Source organism: Chaetura pelagica, unplaced genomic scaffold (assembly GCF_000747805.2).
Source record: "Chaetura pelagica isolate M959 unplaced genomic scaffold, ChaPel_1.0 scaffold341, whole genome shotgun sequence".
In the NCBI taxonomy this organism is placed as follows: domain Eukaryota; kingdom Metazoa; phylum Chordata; class Aves; order Apodiformes; family Apodidae; genus Chaetura; species Chaetura pelagica.
Window position 1 is genome coordinate 515,139 of NW_009952151.1, and position 27,061 is coordinate 542,199.

A 27,061-nucleotide genomic window follows, 5' to 3' on the forward strand; every position below is an offset into this window, starting at 1 on the left:
GAGGCAGTGCAGTGTGACCAGGCAAGGGTTGCAGGGTAGCTCAAACCTCAGTAAGCCTGATGCTCAAAACTCCCAAATCCCCTGGCAGCAGGGACTCACCTCTCAGCTCCTTCCGCTGTTTCAAGAGACAACCAGTGCTACAAAGTATCCCATAGCTGAGGATGTTCTTGTTTGTTCATTTAAGCTCCATCCATGCTACTGGCACAAGCAGCAGGAGAAACTGGTCTAGGAGGATCTGGATCACTAATCAGTTCCAGGAACTGCTGAATTGATCTGAGCAGCAGAATCTCCTGTGTGAGAGCTGGCAAGAAGCATAAGGAGAAATACTGGAGCAGTTTGGGATGGTTTTGTTGTCGTAGTTAGGGAAGGGCAGACTGGGTGTAAAGTCACTGTAGCTGCCCTTGGAGCTAGAGACTGATTGCTAAAAAATTAGGAATATTTTCTCCCTAGGAAAAATTCTGGGTTTATTTGCCCTCATTTGAATAGGAGATGGATTCAGCAGTCACTTGTTTGTGTTACAGCCAAGTGTCAGCCATCAGTCTTGGGGGGTTATATGTTGGGGTCTCTCTGTAATTGCTGAACCTGTTTATCCTTGGTGTATATGACAGCTTTGGTGGGAGGGTGAACATGACAGCTTATTCTCCTTCGAGCTCACCTCTGAAAAGCCAAAGCCTGCTCGTTGAATCGAGGGAAGGGTTTATTCTGGGGCTGGTTTGGGGTTTTATGTTTCTAAGGCTCTGCCCTTTCCCCCATTCAATGTAATTCTGACTTTTAGGGTTTGTTTTAACTGCAGATTCAGGGCAATATTACTCCTCACGCCATTGTCATCCTGCCTAAAACAGACGGGATGGAGATGCTGGTGTGTTATGAGGATGAAGGTGTCTATGTCAACACCTATGGACGGATAACTAAGGATGTGGTGCTCCAGTGGGGAGAAATGCCTACTTCTGTGGGTAGGTCAAACCTTCCTCTTCACCTGCTTAAAATACAAATGACAAGTAAGATGAGGATGCTGAGGTCGAGTCGTTTGGGCTTTTGTTAATCAAGGACCAACTGTCGCCATATAAGAGATGCAGTTGCCAAATTTCTACCATTCAGTCCTGTGCAATAATAAGAGCAAGTGACTTCTTGAAGATCTGAGCTCTGGTTCATCCAAAGTATAAGGTGATATCTGGTTCATCTGAAGTATAAGGTGATATAAGCTGTGGCACTGGTGGGTACAGTGTTGAGTGGAAGAGGGCCTGACGAAGTATAAGGTGATATAAGCTGTGGGTACAGTGTTGAGTGGAAGAGGGCCTGAGTGCAGAGCCAGGAGCACTTGGGTTGTTGTTCTGGCTCTGCTGTTGCTCAGCTCCACGACCCATGGAGGCAATCCACTGCCCAGCTCCTCACCTGCAGAAATCAGAAGTGGTGATACTTCTTCTGTTTAAATCACCCCACAATTTCTGGATGAAAAGTGCTATGTAGAGGCAGTGATCCCCATGGGCACACGCCTGGCTGCCTGAGCCTCAGGTGGGCATTTGCATTGATCTAGATAACCTTTGAATAACTGATGAGAGCTTTTCTGCTCGTTGTGCAATATTTAGCTCAACACACGTTGTAACACCTACCAAATGCTTCCTTTTTGACAGCCTACATTCATTCCAATCAAATAATGGGCTGGGGAGAGAAAGCTATTGAAATCCGGTCAGTGGAGACGGGACATTTGGATGGAGTATTTATGCACAAGCGAGCTCAAAGGTTAAAGTTTCTATGTGAAAGAAATGATAAGGTAAGGCCACTTCAAAGCTTGTATCCGTGCTTTAAGCTACAGCCAGCTACTTTCAGACTTCAATTCTGGTTTGTCTTGAGGTTAGTACCTAATCTGAAGGTCCTGTTTAGTAAGCAGTGCCCATAAACCCACTCCTCATTAATTCTCGCCAGCGGATGCAGACCTCAGCCTGTGGTGGGTAGATCTGCAAAATCTGCTTTGGCTTGGCTTGACCTTCTCCCAGGTCTTGCATCTGAACATGAACAATTCAGTCTACCAAGTAAATTTTGCAAAAACTGAGACATGGTAGCTCTAAGGATGTGTAAGCGATCCTGGTTTGAGCTCTGGTGCGTTTTTAGTTTTGTGATCTTAAAACGACTTTCTCTGGGGAGCCCCACCTATTTGTGGACAGCACTGAGGACTGCTCTGAGGTGACTGTTGTGTAGGTGTTGAGCAAGGCATGCAGGAATGAAGGAAGGAGACATTTCTGGAGTCCTTGCATGGAAGAGATGGTTGAATGCCAAGTCTGTTTCTGCTGTTGGTATTTCCTCATCTCACAAGGTTCCACCATCAGGTCCACACAGCAGGGAGCACAATCACGAGCCACGTGAAGAAAGTGATTCTCTGTCCTCAGAGCAGGGTTTAATAACATGCAATAAATAAGGTTTGAGGCCACGATCAGTTCATTGAACAGCTGCTTGTCAGTCAAGCATTGCCCTAAGCTGTTGTGTGGCTGGAGCCTGCAGAAAAAATGTATCCTACCCTTGGCAGTTGAGTATGCCATGGGAAGCTGCCCAAGAAGCTGAATTTAAGTTGCCCAAATACCCTTAGTTTGCTTTTTCTTACTTTTGAGTACTTGACTCTGCAGGTTTTATACTGGGGTTTTTTTTTTAAAGATTCTTCTGGTTTGCTCCTACTGATTTTCTTTCCTTTTCTAAGAAAACTGGAAAAAAACCCCACCTCAGTCTTTCTAAAATACTGGAACCATTTGATCACTGGTGGGTTTGAAATACTACAGACAGTTGTTTCTGGAGAAATGGTTAATGGTGAAAGTCATGTGAAGATTTTGAGTAGTTTTCTGTTTTCAAAAGGACAGAGGCTTCACGTTGTCCCCTTCAATATTTGCAAAATATAACTAACTGATTTTTTAAGACTTCCATCAGGGTCAAATGCTGGTGGATCCTAACAGAAGCACCAAAATTCATATTCTTCACACAGAGCCCTGATAAATTTCTGTCCTTTGAGCATGTTGAAAGAGACTAGTTTTCCCAAGCTTTATTTTCAGAACCAGCTGAAATACCAGGACTAACTTTTCCAAAGAAAACCATTTCAAGCTCCCATGCAGGATATTGACCCGAGTGGTTAACGTTTAGCAAGATCCAAACCACTGACAGCCCTTTTATTCATATTGCATAATAAATAGTGGCATGGCAGTAAAATGTGATGAACTCAGTATTTTTAAGGTGTTCCAAACCTTGCTCTCCTTGGTAGTGATAGCAAGGGAGGTTTTATTACTGTGTTTACTGGTGGGTGGTTCCATTTGATCCAAGTCTGGTGTGGCTTAGCTCCAGCCCCTGAGCTCTGCAGAAAACCAGAACCCGGCAGTGGATCTGCAAAACAATTCTTCTGTCAGCCAGAGAAAACAAGCAGGGACGAGGGAGGGTTTAGGCAGAGGAATCCATGGGGTGTGGGACAGCTCCTGCTTTCCTCACTCACTGAGACAATCAGCACATTTTTCCTTATGATAGTAAAAATTATTATTAAGGGGTTGTTGTTGTTGTTTTCTGCTTCCACGCAGGTGTTTTTTGCATCGGTGAGATCCGGCGGCAGCAGCCAAGTGTTCTTCATGACGCTCAACAGAAACTCCATGATGAACTGGTAACAGAGGAGCACTTGGCACTCACCCCCATGGCATTATTTCTAATGTAAAGGACGTTAAACACGAGGACTAACACTGTAGAGGCAGATGTGGAGGGACACGGCTCCCCACGCCCCCCTGGTGCCCCCAGCCCCGGGGCGGGTGCCGCGGGCAGGGACGGACTTTCGCGCTTGGACCCCCCGAGGTCTCCTGATTACGCTGTGTTATAGTGGGTTATGAGTTCTCCTTTATTTTATTTTTAATTTTCCTTTCTCCCCTACTTTGTAAGAACGGGGGAAGAAGCAGTGTCAAAAAAAAAGAAAAAAAAAGAAAAAAAAAAAGTCTGTTTTTAATTCTGTCTGCCTGCTAGCATCAAATATATAGTATGTTGTAAAGTTACCGATTAAATCTGGTGAGAGACAGCACAATAAATGTACCTTTTATCTTTGTGATGAAGGCCATAACCGTATAGCTGGGTAATTTTAGAAATCTTTTGCCTTCACCAACATTTACATGTTGCTTTTGGCAGCAACGGCTTAACGGATTTTTAAAGAAGATAAAAAAATAATAGGTTTTTTTTCCCCTCTTTTGGGAAATGGATTTTAAATGGCTAAACTACTAGCCTTAGACTAATAAAAATCAGCTACCATTTTTGTCAAGTCTGTCAATCCATATTTCTATATGGATCTTCACATAATGGTGTGTCTTGATAAGGGACAGAGGTGCCGTTTGTTGTTGCTCCGGAGGTGCCCCCGGGGCTTGGCCAGAAGGGGCCAGGATGGGGGGCCAGAGGAGGAGGAGGGGGCGGCGGAGCGGTCGGAGCAGCCGCGGGAGCCCGGAGCTGGTGCGTGGGGACAGCGGAACAAGCTCCCCTCCCCGGGGCTGGGCCGGGCTTGTAAAGAGCTTAAAAATATATATATGTGTGTGTGGTTTCTTCGGCCGAGGGTCTGAATCTCTCTACTCGTTTTCCGCCCCCTCCGCTCCCTAGGAATTACCCAACATACAGTGGAAGAGACAACATCTGTGCCGAACCGTGTGTGTGTGTGTTTAGTTCAGGTTGAATCGTGTCCTTATAAACTCTGCTCAGTTGATTTCCATTTCTCGGCACGTATCTGGGGTTTTCTTTCTCAGTAGCTGCAAGCATGGCCGCCTGTGGTGTTGGGGTGTCGCATAACAAGGTCTGTGTTGCTGGTTTTAACCTACCTCGTTTCGGTTGGGGTTTGTTTGGGTTTGGTTTTTGGGTTTTTTTTGTTGGTTGGTTTATTTTTCTTTGATTTTATTTTCCGTTCCGCTGTCGATCACAGCGCTGTTACCTCCAGCGACATATAGAGAGCTTAACTGGCAATCTTGGTGTACTCAGTAACGATGGCTTTATTAAAAAATCATTAAATCAACAGGACTTGGTCAAACTTGAATCTTTATCGAGGGTGAGAGACGATGTGGGGCGGTGGGGCTGGGTCAGGATGGGCCACCCTTGCCCAGAGCATCCCGTGGGTAGGTGTGGTACCAGTGGGCATTGCCTGTGGTGGGACCCCTGGCAGGGCTCGGCGTGCAGAGGAGCGTGGGAAGGAGGAGTTTTGCAGGTGTCTTCTTCAACCACGGGGCACTGGGCACCTTCTTGCCAGCCCAGCACAGCCCCAGGCAGCAGCAGCCTGCCCAGCACCTGGCTGAGCACAGTGACAGCCGTAACACCACCGTGCTGGAACTAAAACCCCACACAAGTCCCATCACAGGCACCGATTGCCACCAGCTCTTTGTATTTCCACTGTGGTTAAAATACAAATAAAATAAAACCCAGAGGTTTTTACCATGTTGCAAAACTGAGAACTGGCTTCTTGGAGTTTTTTGTTTCTTTCCCCTTGAAGTGATGAACACACAGCTTTGAATGTTGGGGGGGGGAGGGGGTTTAATGTGGGTTTGTGACAAAGGTGAAGGGAATCATTGTGTTTAAACATAAGATAAATGTATCCTTTGAAACAAACAGCATTAGAAGTCAATATTAACACAGTCTTGTCTAGAGTGTGGATGTAGCGTAGAGCAAACACCTTCCTGCTGCCAGCCACAACAAACCACAAAACTTCAACATTGGGCCATGCTTTTTACATTTTTCTAAACAAAATCTAGGGTGGTAACTGTTAGCAGGGCATGGAGGTAACGTGGCTTTGCAGGGCTCCAAGTCGTGATGCCCTTGGCCTGGGGGGTCGTGGGAAGGTGGTGGGTTTGGGCAGGGTGGGTGTTGAGGGCACAGGGCACATCCCTTGTGATCCTGCCCAGCCCCAAGCAGTGGCTGTGGGATGTCTCAACAGACCATCACCCCCTGAAAACTTCTGCTCTTTTACAAAATCACCCCATTATTATTATAAAGACGTACTTTCCCCTCCAAATATTCCTAGCCTTGGTTTGCTTGCCTTTTGTTGTAAGTAAAATGCCCCTGTGGTTGATCAATGCTATCAGAAACTACTTAGTTTTAGTGTTTAAAGAAATAAAACCTGGGCTCCTTTTAAAACCCTGTTTCTGGGAGTTTTGACCCAGGAAGGGAAACTTGTTTGTTCAGCTGAGCAGGAAGAAAAAGAGAAATAATTTCTGTGCATGCAGGTGTCACTTGAGCCTGTTGCAGATTCAATTATTTACAGAGTTGCTGTGAAATATTCCGTGAACTTCAGGGACGTGTGATACCCTCAGTGGTCAATAAAAGCCCCACAGCTGGATGAGGCCGTGGGGAGATGCTGGGGTTCCTGAGGTGGAGGGTGCTCCAAGGTAAGGCTGTAGCAGCAACTCACGGGCATTTAATGTATTTTCAAACCAGTTTCAGAAATAATGTCAAATGGTGGTTTTTTTCTTGTTATGAGGTAGGTTTTGGGTTGTTAATACTACGTGTTTTGGGACAGAAAGGGGATGCCTGAGCTTGGTCTCAGAGCTGGAAATGGTTGAAGTTGGGCTGCAATCCCTGGTCCTGACTGAGCCCTCTCAGGTCCCTTGCAGCTTGTGCAGAAGAGGTTTGCTTCCCAGTTTTTCTTGTCTGGGAGATGCTGCACCACATAGAGCTGTGGGGGGTGGAAGGGGCCCAGTTAGGTTTAATGCCACCAGTTTTTGCTGGAGGGGTCCAAGGCCAACATACCAGTATCTTTACAACTGTGCTGTAAATGCACCGTTTTGCCTCTCAATTGTGTTTTGTCAGCCTGAAGCTCCTGTCCCATGGGTGGCCCCAGCACTGCTGCCCACCCCAGCTGCCATGCTGGTAGAGACAAAATTAACATATCCTCTGTTCTTGTTGTGCCAGCTTCTGATGTGCCTCATCAGCCTGCTCTTACCTGGACACTTTTTTTTTCCACTTTTTGTTTTTGTTTCAGTTTATGTTTTCTTGTTTGGTTGGTTTTTTTGAACATCAAAGCTGCCTCCAGGTGACCCAAAGGCAGTAAAACAGGTGTGCAGGTTGCCCCAGCCACAGAGAGAGCCTCACTGTCCTGATGGCGTCTTGAAATTACTTTCACTGATGTGACAGCATGTTCAGTTGTTCAAATCAAAGCTTGACCATAAACTTTAACCCAGTGCTTGTATCGTGTAACATTAGATTTAGCAACAGATCCAGTTATAGCAGACACAATATAAAGGAGGCAATAAGCAGGGCAGTTCTGCACGGGGATAGCACTACATGGCATTCTTAGACTTCACTAATAAGTAACATACTTAGCAATGATGCTAGCAGTGTTGTTTGCAAATAATGTAACTTATGCCCCTCAGGAAAGGTTAGGATTCGTGCCACAAGGTGCAGTCACCCAGGGTTAAGGGCCGGATGCTGTTTAGGATTCCTGGCATTTACTTGTTCTGTGCATTCCAGTGATGAGCAGCTACAGGAGCAGTTTGGGGCAGCCTCTTACTGGGAGTCCTGGAGAAAAGCCACAACACCCCATGGCAGCCTGCAGTTCTGTCCTGAAAACAGTGACATTTCTGCAGTGCTTTCCCTGGGAAGGGCAGTGATGCCCTCAGGTCCAGGTCACCTGGACCCACAGCAGTGCTCGACCCACATCTGTCATCTGCATCTGTCACCTCTGCATCACACCAGGTTCCTGCATAACTGGATGAATCCACCTGGCTGAGCTGCTGTGTTTGCCCTGGCAAGAAAAGCCCTGTGCATACAAGCTTTATGAAGCCCACATGCTGTTGTCACCCTCGGACATGTCCAAAGATCATCTCAGCTCGGACAACAGAAAGTACAAACAAGCTCCAGGTTGGTGACGCTGGGGTCCAAGCAGTGAGGATGAAGATGGCAGGGCTGGCCCTGTGGGGAAAATGCCCATGTGCCAGCTGCCAGCTCCTCTTTGCCCTTTTGATCTCTGTGCCCTTGGTCAACTCACTTAATTACTGCCTGGCGAGGCTCACCAGTGTGGGATGGGTCAGTGTTGCTCCTGAGCTGCTGTGCTAGTATCTGCACCCTGAGGTCCCACCACCAGCTGTCAAACTTGCTGGAGATTAGACCGGCTGATCATCATTCATCCTGGTGGAGTCCAGCACGTAGGAGTGTTGTGCTTCAGTTTGCCAAGCAAACAGGCACGGTGTGAAGCTCTGACAGCCCCTTTGGGAGGTCACTGCAGCAGGAGGCAGATTTACACTCTGACCTTTTCCCTCTGTGAGCCTCAGGAACAGCCTTCAGCATCCAGACCCCTGGTCAGAAAAAACAAGGAGTTTGAACCTGTTAGTGTCACCAAGAGCTAGATACCTCCTCAGACCACCCAGGGCAGGGCTCTGGAGGTGTAGCATTGCCCAGCTGTCATCAACTGGGGGCTGTACATGAGAGGTGAGAAAGCCCTGGGCACTGGCTCCCAGCATCCAGCCCAGCAGGGAGAGTAAAAGGGGACAGGAGGGGATAGGAGAGGCCTGGGATAACTTCATGCCTTTTCCCAGCAGACCTGGCCAAGGGAAGCTGGTGGCCATGAGGATTCTAGCCTTGGCATCCTGTTTCCATGGAGGATGAAGGGCCATTCCTTGGGAAGAGGGCAATGCTCACCCACACCTCCCCACTGCTGCCCCAGCCACCCCCCACCCTTGCTCCACATCCCCTCTCCAAGAAGCCAGATTGAGGAAAGGTTCTGCTCTGGAAGCAGCAGTGAGGAGGACATGATAAGCTACAAGCCATGGAAAGGCCACCCTCCTGTCTCTGTTCAGTATGTAGCTGGCCTTGGCCCTTCAGACTGCCTCTGGTGGGCTGGAAAGAGGAGGGGGAAAAGCATCATCCTTCCTTGGCCAGGCACCCACAGTGGGAGGGGATCCCGGAGGGGGATATTGGTCCTGGCCAGGAGTTTCACAGTACCCAAGGGTTTCAGTTTGGGATGCTGGGTCAGGACTCTCATTTGTTTTCCAAGTCAAACTTGAGCAGCCTTTTAATCACCTAATCCTGCCACCCCCTGCGTGGAGGCATTTAACTGCAGTGCAAAGAGAGGGTGCTGCTCAATGCCTGGGTATCCAGGCACAGCCAGCAAACAAACGCGGCAGTCAAAGATCTCAGCTGGAAGGACAAACATTGGGGAAAAACTTCAAAAAGCTCAGCCTTGGGGCCCTCCCCCTTGCAACTACGCCCACCCTAGAGGGAATGCAGGTGCTGTGGCTGGAATCAATGCATTAGTGCAATGGACTTTTCTCCTCCAGTTAAAGTTTTACTTTGCTGGAGACCAGTGCAAAGATTAGTGGTCTTACGCTCATCTTTTTTTTTTTACCTCTGTAGAAAGGACATTTTGCGCTCATGTGAAGCCTGCCTGACTGAGAGCATCATCCAATGAGTGGCTGTAACTTGGCTGCCAGACCCATCAGGCCCTTATCTGGAATGTAATGGCATTAATCAGCATTAACCAGGTTCTCAGTGGATTGAGACTTTGGCACGTCTGCTGTAGATGCCTCCATCCACCCCTGCAGCTCCTCTCACTGACGATGTCAAGGACAGCAAAGCCTGAATGAGACCAGCTCGTACCAAAGTTCACGATGAGTGAGCCAAGCCAAAGGGCTGTGATGTTGGCAGCATCAGCAGTATTTGCCAGCACCAGCACGATCTGCTGGCATCAGCAGTCTCTGACAGCGCTGCCATCAGCTGGCGCTGCTGCAAGCTCAGCCACCACGGGCTCCTGGAGGAGAACGCCTGTTGTCATCTTCTGGGCAATTTTGTTGTGTTCTATCCCCAGCTCCACTCTGAGCTGTCTAGTCTGAATGCTGGGCATGCACACACACAGGTGTGTCCTGGTGTTACGGCTACAGGTTTCTTAGCACTGCAGCTGTGTGGTGAGGGGCTGTGTGCAGGTATGTATGGACACGTATAGAGACACCTGTGTACAGCTGCACTCACCTGTGTTTGGCTGTGTATGCTACACACACACCCCAATACATTTTAAAGCAGGTAGCAAGTGAAATCTAAATAAAACACTCTATTCCTCGTTTTCTAGCTTCGTTACACATGCTGGAAAGGATTCTTCTTGCTAATTCAGCAAGAGGTTTGTCCTGTAGCACACAAACCCAGCACAGGGGCTGAGGAAGGTGCTGTACGTCTCAGGCTGTAGCGTGGCCCCAAGTCCCTGGCGTGTCATGTCGTGGGACTGTTCAGCTGAGGGACAGCCCCAGTCCAGCCTTTCATCTGGATCATTTGCATTTCCCAGGTCCACTCCATGTCTTTGCCAGTCTCCTGCTGTTCTGTTTGTCCCCCCAAATACAGGATTGGTAGTGGCTGCTCTGAGCCACATTCCACATGGAAGCCTTGGGTTTCTCATTAACTCCAGAGGTGATATAGTCCCATCCCTTGGAGCACCAGCCACTTTTGCTGACTCCTCTCGTCTCCATCCCAGCCCTGCTGTCCCTCCTTCACTGCCAAAGCTCCTGCCTTGCTCCATAGCCCAGGACAGTGACTGCTCCTGGGAGGACAGTAGAGGACCTGCAGGATGGACAAGAAAAGCAAAATACAAGCAGAGAAGGTAACTATGGCTCGGTGGTATTTTTGCACTAGAATTTCTGTGGGAGCCCAGCACTGAGCAACAGTATTTTCTGCTCACCAAGATGAAAACCAACAAAAATCCAATCCTCTCCCCAAGTTAATTGCTCTTTGATATCTGCATCCTAAGCGCAGGAGCAAAGGGGTCAAGGGATTATTTTTTAAGAGCTCCATTCAGCTAATCATCAGGTAATTTTAGCCATGATGGAAGGAAATAATGCTTGAAACATCACTGCTGAAAGCCAGAGGTTTTTCCCCAGCAGTCCTGCTCCAGCAGTGGTGCTGCCCATGCACTGGGGATGGTGCAAGGCAGCAGAGTCCCAGCACAGGTCACTCTTTGCAGGGCAATGCCACTCTGCTCTGGAGCCTGATCCTGCCCACCCCAGGGTCTTTCCCTTCTCTTATGGAGCCTGACAAAACACCCGTGCTGCTGCAGCAGCATCCAGGGGTCCTGCTGTCGCAGCCAGCTGGGGAGCAGGGTCCCTTGGGACAGGGACAGGGTGCAGCCCCTGGGTTTTGGCAGGGCCAGGCCAGCAAGGTGAGGCTGGTCTCTGCTTCCTCCCTCAGCACCTCACAGGAACGCTGATCCTCTCCGTCTTCACTGCGGTGTTGGGCTTCTTCCAGTACGGCTACAGCTTGGGTGTCATTAATGCCCCCCAGAAGGTAAGCTGCACTCCCCTCCTGCTCCCAGGCAATGTGCAGCCAAGGGCTTCAGGGCAGCCAGGGCTGGTTTGTCCCCTGCAGAGCCCTCAGAGGGCTCTGTCCCCCCCCCAGGCGCTACCTCCCGCAGTGCAAAGCCCCTACCATATGTGTGAGGCAGCAGGGAGGACCCCCTGCTGCCCAACCTCCTGGGAAAGGAGACACAGCCTCTGCATGTCACTGTGCTGTCCCCACTGCAGAGTGGTCCCCACAAGCCCAGGGACGTACAGCACCTCCCCACAGGAGCTGAATCTGGACACCGCACTCACTCCTCCCCAGAGGTGGCACTGGATGGGGGGGGGGGGGTGCAGGAGGGATGCTCCATGCCTGCCCATGCCATTCCTTCTTGCCAGGCTCCAGGTGCCTGGGGGCTGTGGGGACCCCAAGATTCCACCCCTGCAGAGCCTGTGATGAAAAACTTCTCCTGGGGTGGGAAAAAAACCCAGAACAGGATCGGGGTGGTTATAGGTTTGAGCCAATGTAATTTTCCTCTTTGCCTGCCACAGGTGATAGAAGCCCACTACGGGCGCGTGTTGGGCATCACCCCCCCGGACAGAGTTGCCACCAACACCTCCGGGGAGGATGGCACTGTCCCCGTCCCCAGCACGGAGCCCTGGGGCAGCACTGAGGGCACACTGGCATCCAGAGCCCACCCCGACGAGGACCTCGGGGCCTCCCAGCACGTCCTCACCATGTACTGGTCCCTCTCTGTCTCCATGTTTGCTGTTGGGGGGATGGTCTCCTCCTTCACCGTGGGCTGGATCGGTGACCGGCTGGGGAGGTGAGAGGACCTGGTGTGCTGCAACTCGTGTGCCACAGCCCTAGCCCTTTTCGTTTGATTTTTAACCCCAGGACTGTTTCCTCTCCGTAGAAATAACAGTTTGTGTTCTTTTCCCCAGTTTAATGAAAAGCAAACCCCTCAAACCTCCAAAATAATGTCTCAACCTTCACAGATTATGGCTTATGAAAATCCTCAATTATTATATTATAATAGTAATAATTATTATTATCAATCCTCAGATATTTTATTACAACTTTTAGCTGTGAGCGGCCTTGACTAGATTCCAGATTCCCCCTTTCTTCCTATGGAAAAAGGGAGAGGAGGGCACCCGAGCAGCCTCTGCACAGGATGGACAGTTACTTTTAGCTACTCTGGTTGCACCCTTAGCCCGATCATCATTTTCCCCCCGTCGTGCTGGTTCAGCCCCTTGATGGCTCTGCCTCTGTGTGACGACGGCTGCTCTGGCTGGGAGAGGTGCCAGAAGGAGCTGTGCTGCTGCTGCCTTGCAGGGTGAAAGCCATGCTGGTGGTGAACGTCCTCTCCATCGCCGGGAACCTGCTGATGGGGCTGGCGAAGTTCGGGCCGTCCCACCTGCTGATCATCGCCGGGCGAGCGGTGACGGGGCTGTACTGCGGTAAGACCCCCAGGGTCACCCCCCCTTGCCAGGCTGCTCAGCTCCTGGGCACTGCTCCAGGGCTGCAGCAGCAGTTTCTCCTCTTCTTGCATCTTTTTGGTTTAGTTCAGAAGGGGCTTCACAGGTGGGCGTTCCCCTCTTCCCCTTCGGTCTGTCCTCCTCAATCCACGGTCTTTCCCAGAAGTGTCTGGATTGGTTCTGTCATGAAATCAGTTTATTTTATGTATCCTAGAAAGCAGAGAGTCCCTCCTCTGTATCTGCAGGCTAGTTCATGCTGGTGGCAGTTGTAAGAGTGTGATATTAGCCATGCTGTTTTCAATAGGTTCCCTAGACAACAGGACTATCTAGCAGATAGTACAGGAGCACTGTACATTGAGAGAATAAGATAGTAGGCAACTAACATGGAATTACACAAGGATTAGCTTGGAAATAGCAGCTCATTATCACTGCTACTGGTACACAAATACAACACTTTGCTCCAAAGGTTCAAGGCAAGTTTAAGAAAGCTCTTTGCTCTGTGATAATTTCTCCCAGCAGATGATCTCTGCTCCATGCTGATATGTAGGTGTTCAAGTGTAAAGGCTTCCCAGCTCAGGACTCTGAATCCAGGGACATGGAGCACCGCTGCAGGGTGTGGGTGGTTCCCAGGCAGGCAGCAGGCACTTGGTGGAGTGTGGGATGCAGCACAAAGGAGGTTACATCCTCCTTTCCTATTTGGGAAGTGGTTTCTGCTGGTTGCTGAGCTGTGATCTTGAAGAGGTGATGCCCACATGTGCTTGGTGCAGGGCTCTCCTCTGGACTCGTGCCCATGTACGTCAGCGAGGTGTCTCCCACGGCCCTTCGAGGAGCGCTGGGGACATTGCACCAACTTGCCATCGTCACAGGAATCCTCATCAGTCAGGTAAGAAGGAAAGTGCATGAGTTCAGAGAGGGTATTTCAGAGGTTATCATCATTCCACCCCAAAACTGATGGAAGGTGGGAAGCAATCTGCTCTAGTGGGGTTAAACTCCTACCTTGAGTCAGAGCTGTCCTTAACAAAGATGATTTCTAATGAAAGAAAAACAGACTTTGGCAAACAATTTCTCTCCTCCACTGGAAAGGTTTTAATTGCCTCTCATCAGTCAGGCTGGATCCTGAACATGAGATCCCTGATGTTCAGGTACTCCAAAATGGTTCCATTAAGAAGCAGGGAGTCCAACATCTCCATCAGCATTTCCCACTATGGCAGGAGTCCCAGTTACATGACAGTCTGGCACATAAATGTCCCAAGAACGAACACATCCAGAAAAACTTAGTGTAACCACAAAGTTCATCTAACCTGACTTAGCCCCCAGACCACGAGGAAAAAAAAAACTTCACAAGGTAGGTTCTGCCAGCTTCACTGGCTGTGGGAATACAAAAAATGCCTTATGGAAGGAAAAAAGTTGCGAGTACTCACAACCCTTCTGGAGAACCTTTTCCAACCACAGACAGAAGCAAAGCTCAAGTTATCCTGTTTGCTGAGCCTTACGCTGCACTACGGCCCTGGTGCTCAGCTGGTGGCCAGGCAGCTGGGGCATCCTGTGCTGCATGGACCTCTGCCCAAGCTCTGTGCCTTTAGGGAGCTGCTTAGGACACATATGCCTCTGAAAACTCAGGGTAGCACAGTCTGAGGAGAAAACATTTCATCAGCATGCCTGCATTTGCTGAGCTGTTAACACAGTGTTCTGGACAGGCACCAGTCTACTGCTGGTTCCAAGGAGGATTGAGTCACCCCAGGGTGGGAAACAGGCTTGCAAAGGTTTGTCCCACAGCACCCATAAGCCAAAGTCTCACTCATGACATTTTATGCCATCTGTTCATTCCCTTCTTGTAAATGTGGAGCCACAACTACAGAGAAAAAAAAAAAAATGTTAGGACTGAGAATTGGTATTTGCTTCTAGTCTTCTCCCAGGTTGCCACTTTGAAATGCCACAGTGGCCAATCACTTGCTTTTTCTAGAGTGCAAAATAAGCCATTCACACATGCCTCAATTATTCCAGGTCCTTGGACTAGACTTTCTCCTGGGCAATGACGAGATGTGGCCCCTGCTCCTCGGTCTGTCTGGTGTGGCTGCCCTCCTGCAGTTCTTCCTGCTCTTACTCTGCCCAGAGAGCCCCCGATACCTTTACATCAAACTGGGGAAGGTGGAAGAAGCTAAAAAAAGTAAGACACACATTTTGGGCTTGTCTGGAGTTGTTTTCTTACTACCCATAGTATTAAACACAGGAGGAAAAGCCCAGCTGAGGGCTCACGCATCTAACTGGGTATAGTTGCTCCATCCCACACAGCACATCTGTGGGATTTTGGACACTTGCATATGGTCACTTTTGCTTCTAAGTTTCTGCAGGTGGTGTGAGCCTTCATGTGTCACTGCTTTTCATCAGAGAGTTCACATCTAGCAGATGCCACTCCCAAAAGCCCCATTCGTTTGGAAGAGACTTCAACCAGGTGTAAAAATGGCATTTTTTGCAAAACCAACATGCTTGATGTGCCACAGGAGTCCTCAGAGCAAGAGGACAATACTGTGTGGTTGGCTTACCCTGGGTTTGGCTAGGGAGGTTCTTGTCCTTACTCTATTCCGTGTCAACCATTGAGAATAAAATGTTGGTCTTTGTTGTGTTTTTTTTCCTTAAGGTTTGAAAAGGCTCAGAGGAAACTGTGACCCCATGAAAGAGATTGCTGAGATGGAAAAGGAAAAGCAAGAAGCTGCTAGTGAAAAGAAAGTCTCCATAAGGCAACTTTTCACCTCTTCAAAGTACAAGCAGGCTGTCATTGTGGCTCTGATGGTGCAGATATCTCAGCAGTTCTCAGGGATCAACGCAGTGAGTCCCCAAAACACATTTCCCTGTAAAGAAATCCACATGGGGCATGAAAAGGCAATGCTGGCTCCATCCAAGCCTTGCAAGGGGGAAGAGGAGGCTTTCCTGTAACTGCAGGAGGCCCCTCAGCCACCACCCTTGGTGTTGAAAGTGGACCCCAGTGCTGAGCTGGGCTGCAGGGAGGCAGGAGGGGAGAAGCATGTGAGGGAGTTCAGCATGAAACCAGCTGGCACAGCAGTCCACACTGAGCTGTCCCATGATCTTCCTCACACCTGAGTTCAGCAGCAGTTTGTTCTCTTTTAATGACTATCCCAGGAACTACATGATCACCACCTATTAGATATTTCTAGCAGCACTTCCTGGAATATCAGAAATTACTGGTTTATATCTTGAAGTATGGAGCTTTCTTTTCAAAATGGGCTTAAGACTCCACTTTTTTTCAAGTCTACCTCCTGCCCTTAAATGTCCAGGAGATGGGAATCCCCTTATTCTTTCAGAGAAGGGAGAAACCCAGGTCATTCCAAAGCAGTGAGAGTATTTTAAAATGCATTTAAAAACCAGTCATATTAAGGTCTGCAGCACTGAGTGCTGGTGATCTGGCTTTCAAGATTAATCATGGGACTACAGGAAAGAAAACTGTTTTAAATGTGCAAATGCAGTAGCTAAGGAAGGGAATTTCAATGAGATTTTTAACTCCCTCGGGCTCCTTTGAAAGTTTCAGCTTTAATTATTATAACAAGCCATTTTAAAAGTTGAAAAACTAATAATAATTAAATTACTTCACATCTTAGCCAAGCAAGTGCAACCCTTCTTTCAAGAGAACAAAAAGTTCCACCAGCCCTGTTGCCTAATCCTTCATCCTAATGTATTTTGATAGATCTTTTACTACTCTACGAACATTTTTGAGAGGGCTGGAGTTGACCAGCCAGTTTATGCAACCATTGGCGTTGGAGTGGTGAACACAGTCTTCACAGTCATCTCGGTAAGTAAGCTACAACATGGTTTGGAAACATGATTCCACCCTGGAGCTGGGGCTGACCCTGCACACCTTATTCACAGGAAAAATTATTCCCTGGGCTGGTCTTATTTGAAAAACCAAGCCTTGAAATGCAGTCCCTTGCTATCAAACAGCACTGCTAAATGCTTCACGAGTGTAAACTGCAGCGTTGTGCTCAGGGAAGCTCTGGTAGCTCAGCATTTCCACAGAATAAAAGCTGTCTTTGAGACTGACATTCTGTTGGTCCTGTTGCCCTGGGGGAGGAGGCAGAGATGGGGTTGTGACAGGGAAGCCAGGAGCTCAGGATCTCCCTCTTCCCTGTTATCTTTCCAATTGTTTTCTGTATGTACATAGCACCTGCCCGAGTGATATCCCAAGGCTAATCCAGAGTAACCAAAGTAAGTCAGTGCCTATTCCCATCATATCTAAACTAAGAAGATGGTTCTGTTTTCACAGCCTTTCCCTCCATTTGTCCCTCTCCTGAGAGTATTGACACAGTTCCAATCAGCAGGCAGTTATTCTTTTACTGTGGTAATTAATAGAAGCAGATCAGGAAAGGCCAAACCTGTTTCCCTCACATCTCTAGTGAGACTTTGGGAGCAAAGAATCTTTACCCACCACAAAGCAGGACTAGCAAGGTGGAAACACGCAGCTCTGAGAGGTCTTAGTCCCGTGTGCATGAGACAGGCGGTCTTGGGGTGAACCTGCTTTAGAGGAAGTCCATCACAGATCCTATACAGAGGAGAAACTGTGATGTTTATTGTGAAAAAAGGCAGGGAGCTGTGTGGCTGAAAGGTCTTCTTCCAGCTTGGACAGTCTCTTGCTGTTCAATCGCTGCCCCAGGGCTGTGGTATTTGCAGCCTGGGGCATTTGCTCTTTGTTTCCTTGCTTCTTTTGGCCATGAGCACTTAAAAATGTCCTGCATCTGTCAATAAATGACAGACCCTGAGCAGAAGGCAGAAGCATGGTCAGGTGGACCTTGGCAAAGGGAGCTGGGAGAGCAGAGGCCTGCCCTCTGCAGCTTCATGAGTTAGCAGGACAAACTGCCTCCAGAAAATGAGATGCTCTCCTGGAAGCATAAATAATTTGCTGGAATGGCAAGAAAAGTTGAGCTGGTGTCTGAAGTTGTTCTCTCAAGCAGAGGGGAAGGAGCATGCAGCCTCAAAGGCTAGTTGGTGGTATCTTTGGGCAGGTCAGATACAATGTCCTCTGGAGTTACCCACATCTCCTCATTGGGTAAAGTGATTGGTAGAGGCTCAGATGTTCCCAGTTGGGTGAGATGACTGGAGCCCACCAAGAGGAGTTGAGAAGGAACAAGCTAAGCCTTGGGGCTACCAGGGAAACAAAAGGAATCTAGGAGCCATTGAAGAGCCAGAAGGGCAGGAGTGTGGTGTGGCAGTGGTAATGGGCTGCTCCTTGCTAAGGGGCCTGATGGAATCTCCTGAGAGCAGCAGTGCTGGAGACTGAGCTGCTGCACGTGTTCCCACAGGTCTTTCTGGTGGAGAAGGCGGGCAGGAGGTCCCTGTTCCTGGCTGGTTTGATGGGCATGTTAATAAGTGCTGTGGCCATGACAGTTGGACTTGTGCTCCTGGTAAGGATTTCTCTCTGTTTTTTCTCCATGGTTGGCAAACTAGAGAATACAAAACACCCTTTGAAGTGAATGTTTTGCATTTTCATCTCAAAGTTCAGAAAACACCTGTCCTTAGAAGGGAGAGTTCAAAGTGGCCATAGCTGGAGCCATCTCTGGTTGCAGCGGTGCCTGAGGATGTTGTGCTCTTTGTCCCCTGAGATACCCCAATGCTGCTACAAAGAACATGTGTCCCCTGGCCCCTCCCTGAGCCTACTAACCACCTCAGCTCCTTACACAGCAACTGCACTATTCCCACGGCATAATGCCTTGCCTGCTAAGAAAACTTAGAGCATATCACCATGTGCAAGCCCTGTATGGACTAAACCCTCAACCTGCACCTCCCTGGCTTGGTGCAGTGATGCTGCAATAGCATCTTGTCACAGAAAAAGGGACACATTATTCCTCCCAACACCAGGAGAAGGGTCAAGCTGTGAGACACAGGGCAGAGTAGGCAGAGGAAGGAGCCAGCCCCCATCATCAAAGCCAAGCCAAACCATTGATGCAAACTCCTGTAAAACCAATTGAGGGGTGGCCTCCTGTACTGAACATCCTGGTTACTGAAGACAACATCATTTTATCTCTTCCTGACCAAGAGAAGGAGAGGGCTTGAAGGTACAGATGAGCTGATAGCTGTGAGCTCCAACACCTCTCTGCAAGTGGCAGTGCTGGTGCCAGCACCTGGCACAAGAGTTTAGAGCTTCAGTTGTGCACGTTCAGCCACGGCTTGTCTGAATAGAAAGCAAAATTCTGAAAGAAAAAGCCTAATTAAAATAATTAGCGATAATTACTAAGAGCCACGTTGAGACCGTAACACCACGTGCACCCTCTTGCAGAGCCGGTTTGCCTGGATGAGCTATGTCAGCATGGTCGCCATCTTCCTCTTCGTCATCTTCTTCGAGGTTGGGCCCGGGCCCATCCCCTGGTTCATCGTGGCCGAGCTGTTCAGCCAAGGGCCCCGTCCCGCCGCCATCGCCGTCGCCGGCTTCTGCAACTGGGCCTGCAACTTCATTGTGGGAATGTGTTTCCAGTACATAGCGGTGAGAAACCCCTCCACAGCCCTACCTATAAAGGACTGGCACCACCCCGCTGCGGGGCTCCCCCAGCAGCCCAGCGGGACGTGGAGGTGCCTCCCAGGTCTCCGAGCCCCGCAGGGGTTAGAAGGGGAAGCCACCTCAGCGGTGCTGACGGTGACGTCCCCTGTCCTCCCCCTCCTCCCCGCAGGATCTGTGCGGGCCGTACGTGTTCGTGATCTTCGCGGCTCTGCTTCTGGTCTTCCTCCTGTTTGCCCACTTCAAAGTCCCGGAGACGAAAGGGAAGTCCTTTGAGGAGATCGCAGCCGTGTTCCGCCGCAGGAAGCTCCCGGCCAAGTCCGTGACGGAGCTGGAGGACCTGCGAGGCAGCCGGGCGTAGACGTGGCCGCGCACCCAGCACGGAGGGACGGAGCACGGAGCTCCTGCAGGTGCTGTGGGAAGAACCTTGGGCCAAAGTCTCCTTTCACAATGACCGTGCAGCGGGCAGAGCAGGGGGAGCCACCCGTCAGGTGCCTTCTGGCTGCTGCAGCTCACACTGCCCAGACACAGGCGCTGCCCTGGCATTTTACTCTGAAATAAGTCAGTAGGGCTGGGCTGCAGGAAGAGCTGGGGAGAGGAGGGGAGGAATATGTTACATGTGTGTCTCCATGTCCCAGTGGAAGAGCCCAGCGCATTGATGATCTACCTGGTTGGCAAAGCATGACACTGAGCAGGGCCCTCCCTCGGCGGGAACAGAGGAAAGAGGGGCCTGGTGATGCTGTAGCCTCCTGTTTTCACCTTTTTGTCCCACGCTTCCTGCTTCCTTCTGCTGAGTGATCTGCTGCCTTGAGAAACCAACTGCTAGTGCAGTTGTGCAGCCAGCACATGGCACCGATCACCTGAGGTGCTAAGGAAAACAGACTGAGAAAATGCCCCCTTACTCTTGCCTGTGCAGAGGAAGAAGATGGATCCCACCTGAATTAGTTGGGATGCACCTTGTTTGCTTTGCTGCCCATGCCTTGTGGAGATTGAGGGTTACAGAGCACTGGAACAGGCTCCCCAGAGAGGTTGTGGAGTCTCCTTCTCTGGAGACTTCCAAGACCTGTCTGGATGCCTTTCTGAGTGATCTGTCCTAGATGTGTGTGGTTTTTTGGCCCTGCTCCAGCAGGGGGTTGGACTCTATGATGTTCGGAGGTCCCTTCCAATCCCTGATATTCTGTGATTCTGTGAAATGCTGCTCAATCTCATAAGGATTTCTCAAGTCATGGCATTTTTTAGGAGAAGCTGAGAAACTCAGGCTGGGCTGGTGTGCAATTTTTTTCTTTTGTTTCAGCCAGACTATTTACCTCCTCTGTCCTCCTGAGAAGCCTTTCCTCCCTCCTTTTTATCCCTGCTGCAGCACAAGACACAGCAAATCATTGACCACACAAGGGGCTCAGGCACTCAGTCAGGTCAGGAGACTTGAGTCTTGCTGCCATCCCTCCCAGGCTGTCACCACCACCAGGTCACCTCTCGCTGCTCCTCCTTCCCACCCTTTGTGTCTGCCTTCCCTTCCTTCTGCACGATGCTTAGACCCACGGCTCCAGCTCCAGCCCAGGCCTTGGGCTGCCCATGCTGTGACAAGTAATGAAAACCCAAAGGGGAAACAGGTACTGCAGCCTTAACTGGAAGGTGCTCTGCTGGTCTGACCTTCCCTTTGCACCACTCATGGGTTTGCTGGCTGGATGTGCTCCAGCCAAGATAGCATTTGGGCAGGAGGTTGTGTTGTTCCTGTAACCTTGTCTGTGCTCATGTTGTTTCTTCATGAGACCCTTCTATGTGACAAAATCAAACTGCACGGATTCTTCTTCCTTTTTGGGAGAGATGTTGGAATCATTGTAGAATTAAGATTTGCATGTTCCTTGTTGTGCTACCAGGCTATTTATTAGCAATTTTCTCAGGATAGAAACCCATTATTTATGTAGAGATGAAGCACCAGCAGTGCTTGGTCACTGTGAGCTCATTGTGACTGTCAGTGAAGCTGTGACCACAGTGTGACAGTGGATGGAACTCGGTGAAAAGCATGAGAACAGGTGGGCCAAGGAGGACTGCAGGCTGCTGCTGTGGGTTTGATTTTAGGGAAGGTTCCTGCTCCATTCCATGTGCCTGAAATCCTTTGTAGACTTTACTCTCTTGTTAAGACCCTAAAGCAAATTCTGGGAAGTGACTGAAGTGTAGCCACAAGGTCCACTGGGCCTCTGGCCACGGTCTGTGATATGAAGCCATGAGATTGCTCCAAAGGCTTTCCTGGAGTGTCTGCTGGGTTTTAAGTAGAGAAGAACTGGGTCAGTGCTGCCATGTGCTGCAGCAGTGGTGGGCCTGGGGCTGACACAGGCATCCAGGGCATATGGAACCAGAGGCCAGGCTGCCACACACAGAAGACAACAGCAGGGCTGAGGCACAGGCTCCGGGTCAAACACTTGGTGTGTGTGCTGTGAACAGGTCTCCACAGCCAAGACTAGCATGGCAGGCTCAGCTCTCCGTGGTGTCTCCTGCAGTTAGTTAAATATTATAATGGATTGCCTGAATGTCAAATCGGAGGGGGAAAAAAAGAGACAGGTTCTTGCTTTCAGCAATGTTATCCATGTCTGTTACATAAAAGTGACAATGAACAATGTCTACAGCATGTGTTGGCTTGCACTGTTGTTTGTTTTTCTCCCTTGGAACATCTCAGATTTAGGTCCAGCTCCAGATAGAAGGTGTTTTCCTGGTAGGATATGTTTTCTCCATAGGTGGTAATTGCTGTGCAAGCCCTCAGCTAGACCCCTTTGAAATGCATGGTCCGGAAGAGAGACTGAGGGGCTGGGAGGCAGAAGTCCCAGGGAGGGACAGCCCTGGAACCCTTGGGAACTGGCTCTGCATCAGGATGAACCCTCACTGGAGGTGTGCTGACATCTAACCCCAGCCATCCCCCACCACCCACCTGTAAAACCCCACTGTGCAGCACACCTCTGCTTGCATGGGTGCTGCTGCAGCTTAAAACGTGGTGCTGGGGCCTCTCTAAGCAAGATGGGCAAGAGGAGCATTTGGGGAGAGATGGGGCTCAAAGCAGATTTGCCACTGCTCCAGGGGCAGAGCCAGGCTGGGTTCCTTCCAGGAATGAGAGGATGGGACAGCAGAGGTAGGGTGGCAGGGAGGATGCTGGCACTGGGGTCCTGGATGTCCCTGCTTGGTCCTTGTCTGCCAAACAGTCTGTGCCAACAGAACAGCTCGAGCTACAGCGACGCCATGGTGATTGAACGTAAGATCATCCCAAATGGCTTTGCTACACCTCTGCTGAGCTTTGTCTGAATGCCTGAAGGTCACCAGGTAGTGACACTGTCAGTTTCTCGGCAGAGAGGGGACATTTAGCAACACTGAGCAGCTAGCCTTTGCTTTCCCGTGTGTAACCGAGTGACTGGTGAAACCCTGATCCAAGGAGGGTCGTGCAGCACACACGTGAGCTGACCAAAGCCCACAGCACTAACATCACCCACAGCCACACTCCTGAACCCCCCAAAGATCTGCCTGGGGGTTCAGAGGAACTTAAGTAAAATGACTCTGTCAAAACAGTTGTCAGCTGAAAGCTGTGTGTCCAGGTAATCCAGCTTTCACTCCTCCTTCATCCTACCCCTCCACAAACATTTTGGCTAAGGTCTAGCAAAGACCATGGAGCTTGAAGCAGGAGTCTCAGCACTAGCAGACTTCATATGCCAAAACTATTTTTTCCCAGTGTGCTGCCAGCATGTTTCCAATTCACTGGGCTATCGAGTTGCACCCCAAGGTTCAGACTGTGCTTCCTCACAGTAGCTGCTGAATTTAAGGGAAGTCAATCTTCTCCTTCCAGGCTGGGACCTCCCGAGAGGGACCCTTTTGGGCCACAAGTGGACAACACGCCTCCATGCATTCTACCATTGTAATTTCATTTGTTTGTACCTTGCCCTGGAGACGATGTTTTGCTCATCCTGTGATGTTTCAAATCAATTCTGCAGGGCTGCAGCAGGGCAGACTGCAGCCTGGGACAGGGTGTGCAGAGCTCAACCCTTGTCCTCACCAGGGCCGTGGTGGAAAGATTAAGCTGACAGGCTGGGCTATCTCAGGTGCACTTTTACCATGTGTGGCAATGCAGGAAGGGGGTCACCCGAGTTGGTTAAATCTGCAAATATGTTTACTTTTGTCTTGTCACATCAGGCTGGTAATTAGGACTGTACATTTTATCTGTCCCTGCTACATGCAAAGTTCCAGTTCAAACCTGTTCTTGAGACACAGCCCTTTGACTCGTTATTTTTATCTCTCAGCGTTACAGTTTTACTAAGTTGCTAATCATTAAGAAAATTTAAAAGACCAAGTCATACTTATTAGCTAAATGGTCATTGCACTTTAGTTAGCATGAGAAATATGTTCCCATAGTGTTGTTGGCTAATAATACAGTATAATTAATAATCCCTGAGAAAGCATCTTGTCAGCAAGAGCCTTGACAGTGTTTTTCCTAATGTGCTGAGATGACAGCCATTAAGACTTTCCTGTTGTGTCAGATAAATGGCTAATGATATCTTGTTTCCCACTCTCTAGGCATAATTTTAAAATTAGTTTGACTTCCCTAATCCAATAAACTCAGGACATTTGGCCCCATTAACACTTTCCACACTAATTCATCACAGATTTTTCTGCCTCACTTCAGCTTGTTTTTCATCACTGAGAAGCACCACCCTCCACCTCATGTGTCCAACAGCTGATGAGGATGAAGCTAAACCAAGTCCTATGTAGGCACAGCCCAAGCCTTTGAGGCACAATGTATTTTCCAAGGTGCTCAGTGTCCTCCTTACCTTTTCCTGAAATCTATGGAGGCTGAGGAATTACAAGGCAGGACATCAAGTCCAGATCCAGCAACACAGGAGGTTTGATTTAAGGTAACTGAGCCAATGCTCAAGTGCTTCTCTAAATCCTGAAGCAAGGCTGGGACGTTTTACAGCTGGAATAGCTGTGCTGTAGGAATCTCCTGTGCAGCAGGGTGGCAATGAATCCTGGCTGTAGATCAGCAGCTCCAGGCTGTAGGTGTAGCTGCAGCCCCGTGGTTTGGGCAGTGTCTTGTGGGTTTGCCTTCCTGTATTCTGCCTAGGAGAGAGCAGCTCTCATGACTATGCAAAGCATCAGGGCCCCAGGGTCATGGGAGGAATATTGCTGTTCTAGCACCACTGCAGCCCCAGGAGGAGGGAATACTGGAGTTGCCATGTGTCTTCCCTCTTCCTAGCAGGAGCTGCATGTGGTTTCTGCCAGCTCAACATTCCTTTCATTGTCACCACTTGCCTCTGATCTCCAGGATGTGTCTAGGGTAACTCCCTGGGTAATTTAGACAGGGCAGCCATCCACATTTGACCACATTTATCTGCTGGGCTGTTGTGTGGGTCATCAAAAAGCTAAGGGAGGAGCAGGATGAGGCAGCACTGAGATGGTTCTCAAGCATCCCAGGCCATGCAGCCCCTAATAACTGTAGGAACCATCCAGCATCCCAGAATCTCTTTCTCAAGGTTGATGCAAATGTCAAGTGAGTCACTGGCACTGAATTCATTCTTCAGAGGCAGCCAAAGTGGAGCAGCAGATTAAAGCAGTGCCTGGAGCAGAGAGGGGTGCCCTATGGCAAGGTCACTGCAGAGGCTCTTTCATTGGGTTCATGCTACATGGAGGGGCTTGTACGTAGGGGCTCAGAGGATCTGCTGGCTGAGAATGGCACTGTCCTGTGGAAACGGGTTCATCAGTCCCCAGCCTCTCTCTCGTGTCCTCCTGCTCAAGGCTGTGCCTGGAACCAGCGTGAACCCTCAGCCCAATATCAGGACACTCTGGTGGGATCCCAGGTAAGACAGCTCAGCAGCTGACATGGAGACACTTGCTCAAGTGGGAGCAGGGTTGTTTACACTGCTTCACTCACGACCTGTTACTTCTAATCCTGTGACCTGAACCAATTCTTGCTGTATGAGCCTCCCTCTGCTTTCCCGCGGTGCTCACCCCGCACTGAGGGGAGCAGGGCTGGGAACACCTCTGACCACTGCTCTGCAGCTGGCCCTCTGCAGGGCTTTCCTCTGGCACCCTCTGCTGTCCTCCGGACACCCAGGCCACCAGCCCGGCACATGCCACAACACTGACATGTTCCCCAGAGAGATTGCTCCCAGAAGCAGCAGGAGCAAGGGGGCAGCATAAGCTGGGCTGCAGCCGGGGATGATGTTGGTGCCACCACCATCTCCTGCATCCTGGTGGGTTTGCTGGAAACAAGGGGGGATGTTTATCCCAGGGCTGGCTGGAACACATGCACTGGAGGCAAGGCTTTAGTGAGCAGCTTTAGGGCACCAGGCAGTTCTCCAGAACAGATAAAACTTGCACTTCAAACCTTCCAAAGGTTTTCTAATCCCTCATCACTTCTGCCATGCAATTAATATAAAGGCTTGGATAGCAGAACCAAAACTTGATAACACACTGAATCCACTTGAAAGAAAAGAGGTGGGATGCAGTGTGCAACCGTCTGCACACACATGCACAAAAGGAAATATATTTAAATGTGAAAGGCCACGGTATTTACAAATATGCTTTGAAATGGAATTGAAAAGTCTGTCTAAGAAAGCGGCACAATCACGTTACTACTATCAAGAAACACATTTTAGAAAACAAACATTGATCCAGACAAAGGCACAATGCCTGCAAGCAATGACTGATGGAGCTGATTTCCAAGTTTTTAATTGAATCTCAAATAAAGGCTGCCTTAGAATGTTTGGTTTGTGTCTCACAAATATTTATCAGCTGCACTTCAGCAAAAAGACTTAGTTTAGTACAGAAGATCTCTCAGGTAATCCACAATGAATCTGTTATTTGTAGAAAATCAACCCAAGTATTAATCTGATACTTGAGAAAAATCCTCATTAGTGCTTAGCCCCAGGCTGCCCTGATTTGGGATTAAACAGTTGGTAGTTCTCTCACAAAGTTTTTTTTTTAAAGGAAAAAAAGGCCCTAGAGCATGAGCAACTAGTCAAACACTTGGAGATAAGCAGCCACACACAGCAGATGTGAAAACACTTAACAGAATGCCCCAAACTCTGCTTATCAACTGACCCAGCAGAAAAATGGGCAGTTCCCCAGGGTTATGTGGGGTTATCTAGAGGGGGCAGGGTGAGGCATCCACCAAAACCCCAGGAACAGAGGAGAGCCCCTGTCCTGACCTGCTGGAGCACTACAAAGGGCCTCCCTGTAAATGAAAGCCAAACTTACTTCCTTGGGCACACACTGTGCAGTTCTTATGTAACCAAGGATGGGACCACAGGCAACCAGATCACACAGATTAACATGAGCTAAAGAAAAGATGTGGCTTTAAAACTGGCTCCTGTAGCCACCCCATCAGAAGGGAGATGGCAAACTCAGAACCTAAGGGCAGGAAATGCAGGACAGCACATTGCAGCACACGGCAGAGGCCAGGGGACCAGGCTGCCACACACAGCTGAATTTCTGTCTGGTGTTTAAGGCCAAGTGTCACCAGGCAGGGCTCGGCCACACTCACCAACAGCTCCACAGAAATTCAGCCGGGTTTGGTCCAGCAGCTCAAGGGGTGATGGCACCTGACTTGGACAGTTTTGCCAACGGGACCGTTTGGCTTTGCTTTGCCTCCCCTCGGGTGGCAGGGGGGGCTGATGGAGGCAGAGCCACACCCGTGACTGGGAACCAGCCTTCACCGCGGCTCCTCGGCGGCTCCGGGCCCTGCTGACTGATCCGTGTGCGCCTGAAAACCAGCCCTTGTACCAACAGCAGCGGGTCGGGGAGGTGTTTCCGTCCCTCTGCTCGGGGGGGGCCTGCAGGGCTGGGCCCCGGCAGGACACGGGGCTGCGGGAGAGCCCGG

The 27,061-nt window shown here is 49.6% G+C and overlaps 2 protein-coding genes across 2 annotated transcripts in view; both read left to right on the top strand.

Moving 5' to 3' along the window:
• TNIK (TRAF2 and NCK interacting kinase) overlaps window positions 1-3,859 on the top strand; it is a 131,116-nt gene extending 127,257 nt beyond the window's left edge. The window contains exons 31-33 of the mRNA XM_010006829.1: window positions 794-953; window positions 1,632-1,771; window positions 3,549-3,859. Of these exons, the coding sequence (XP_010005131.1) occupies window positions 794-953; window positions 1,632-1,771; window positions 3,549-3,632 (384 nt within the window). The 3' untranslated portion in view covers window positions 3,633-3,859. The remainder of the gene's footprint in view (window positions 1-793; window positions 954-1,631; window positions 1,772-3,548) is intronic.
• Window positions 3,860-10,525: 6,666 nt separating this feature from the next.
• On the top strand, window positions 10,526-19,567 carry SLC2A2 (solute carrier family 2 (facilitated glucose transporter), member 2). The gene is made up of 11 exons (XM_010006840.1): window positions 10,526-10,558; window positions 11,143-11,238; window positions 11,781-12,055; window positions 12,565-12,689; window positions 13,475-13,590; window positions 14,712-14,874; window positions 15,346-15,533; window positions 16,408-16,512; window positions 18,017-18,118; window positions 18,991-19,194; window positions 19,379-19,567. The coding sequence occupies exons 1-11, from the start codon at window positions 10,526-10,528 to the stop codon at window positions 19,565-19,567; spliced, it is 1,596 nt and encodes a 531-aa protein (XP_010005142.1).
• The last annotated feature ends 7,494 nt before the right edge of the window (window positions 19,568-27,061 follow it).

Excerpts from the sequence above, each read along its gene's own strand:
- SLC2A2 (XM_010006840.1), top strand. The coding sequence starts at position 10,526 with ATGGACAAGAAAAGCAAAATACAAGCAGAGAAG. Across the intron at positions 10,559-11,142 it reads GCAAAATACAAGCAGAGAAG|CACCTCACAGGAACGCTGAT; the intron begins GTAACTATGGCT and ends TTCCTCCCTCAG. Across the intron at positions 12,056-12,564 it reads ATCGGTGACCGGCTGGGGAG|GGTGAAAGCCATGCTGGTGG; the intron begins GTGAGAGGACCT and ends GCTGCCTTGCAG.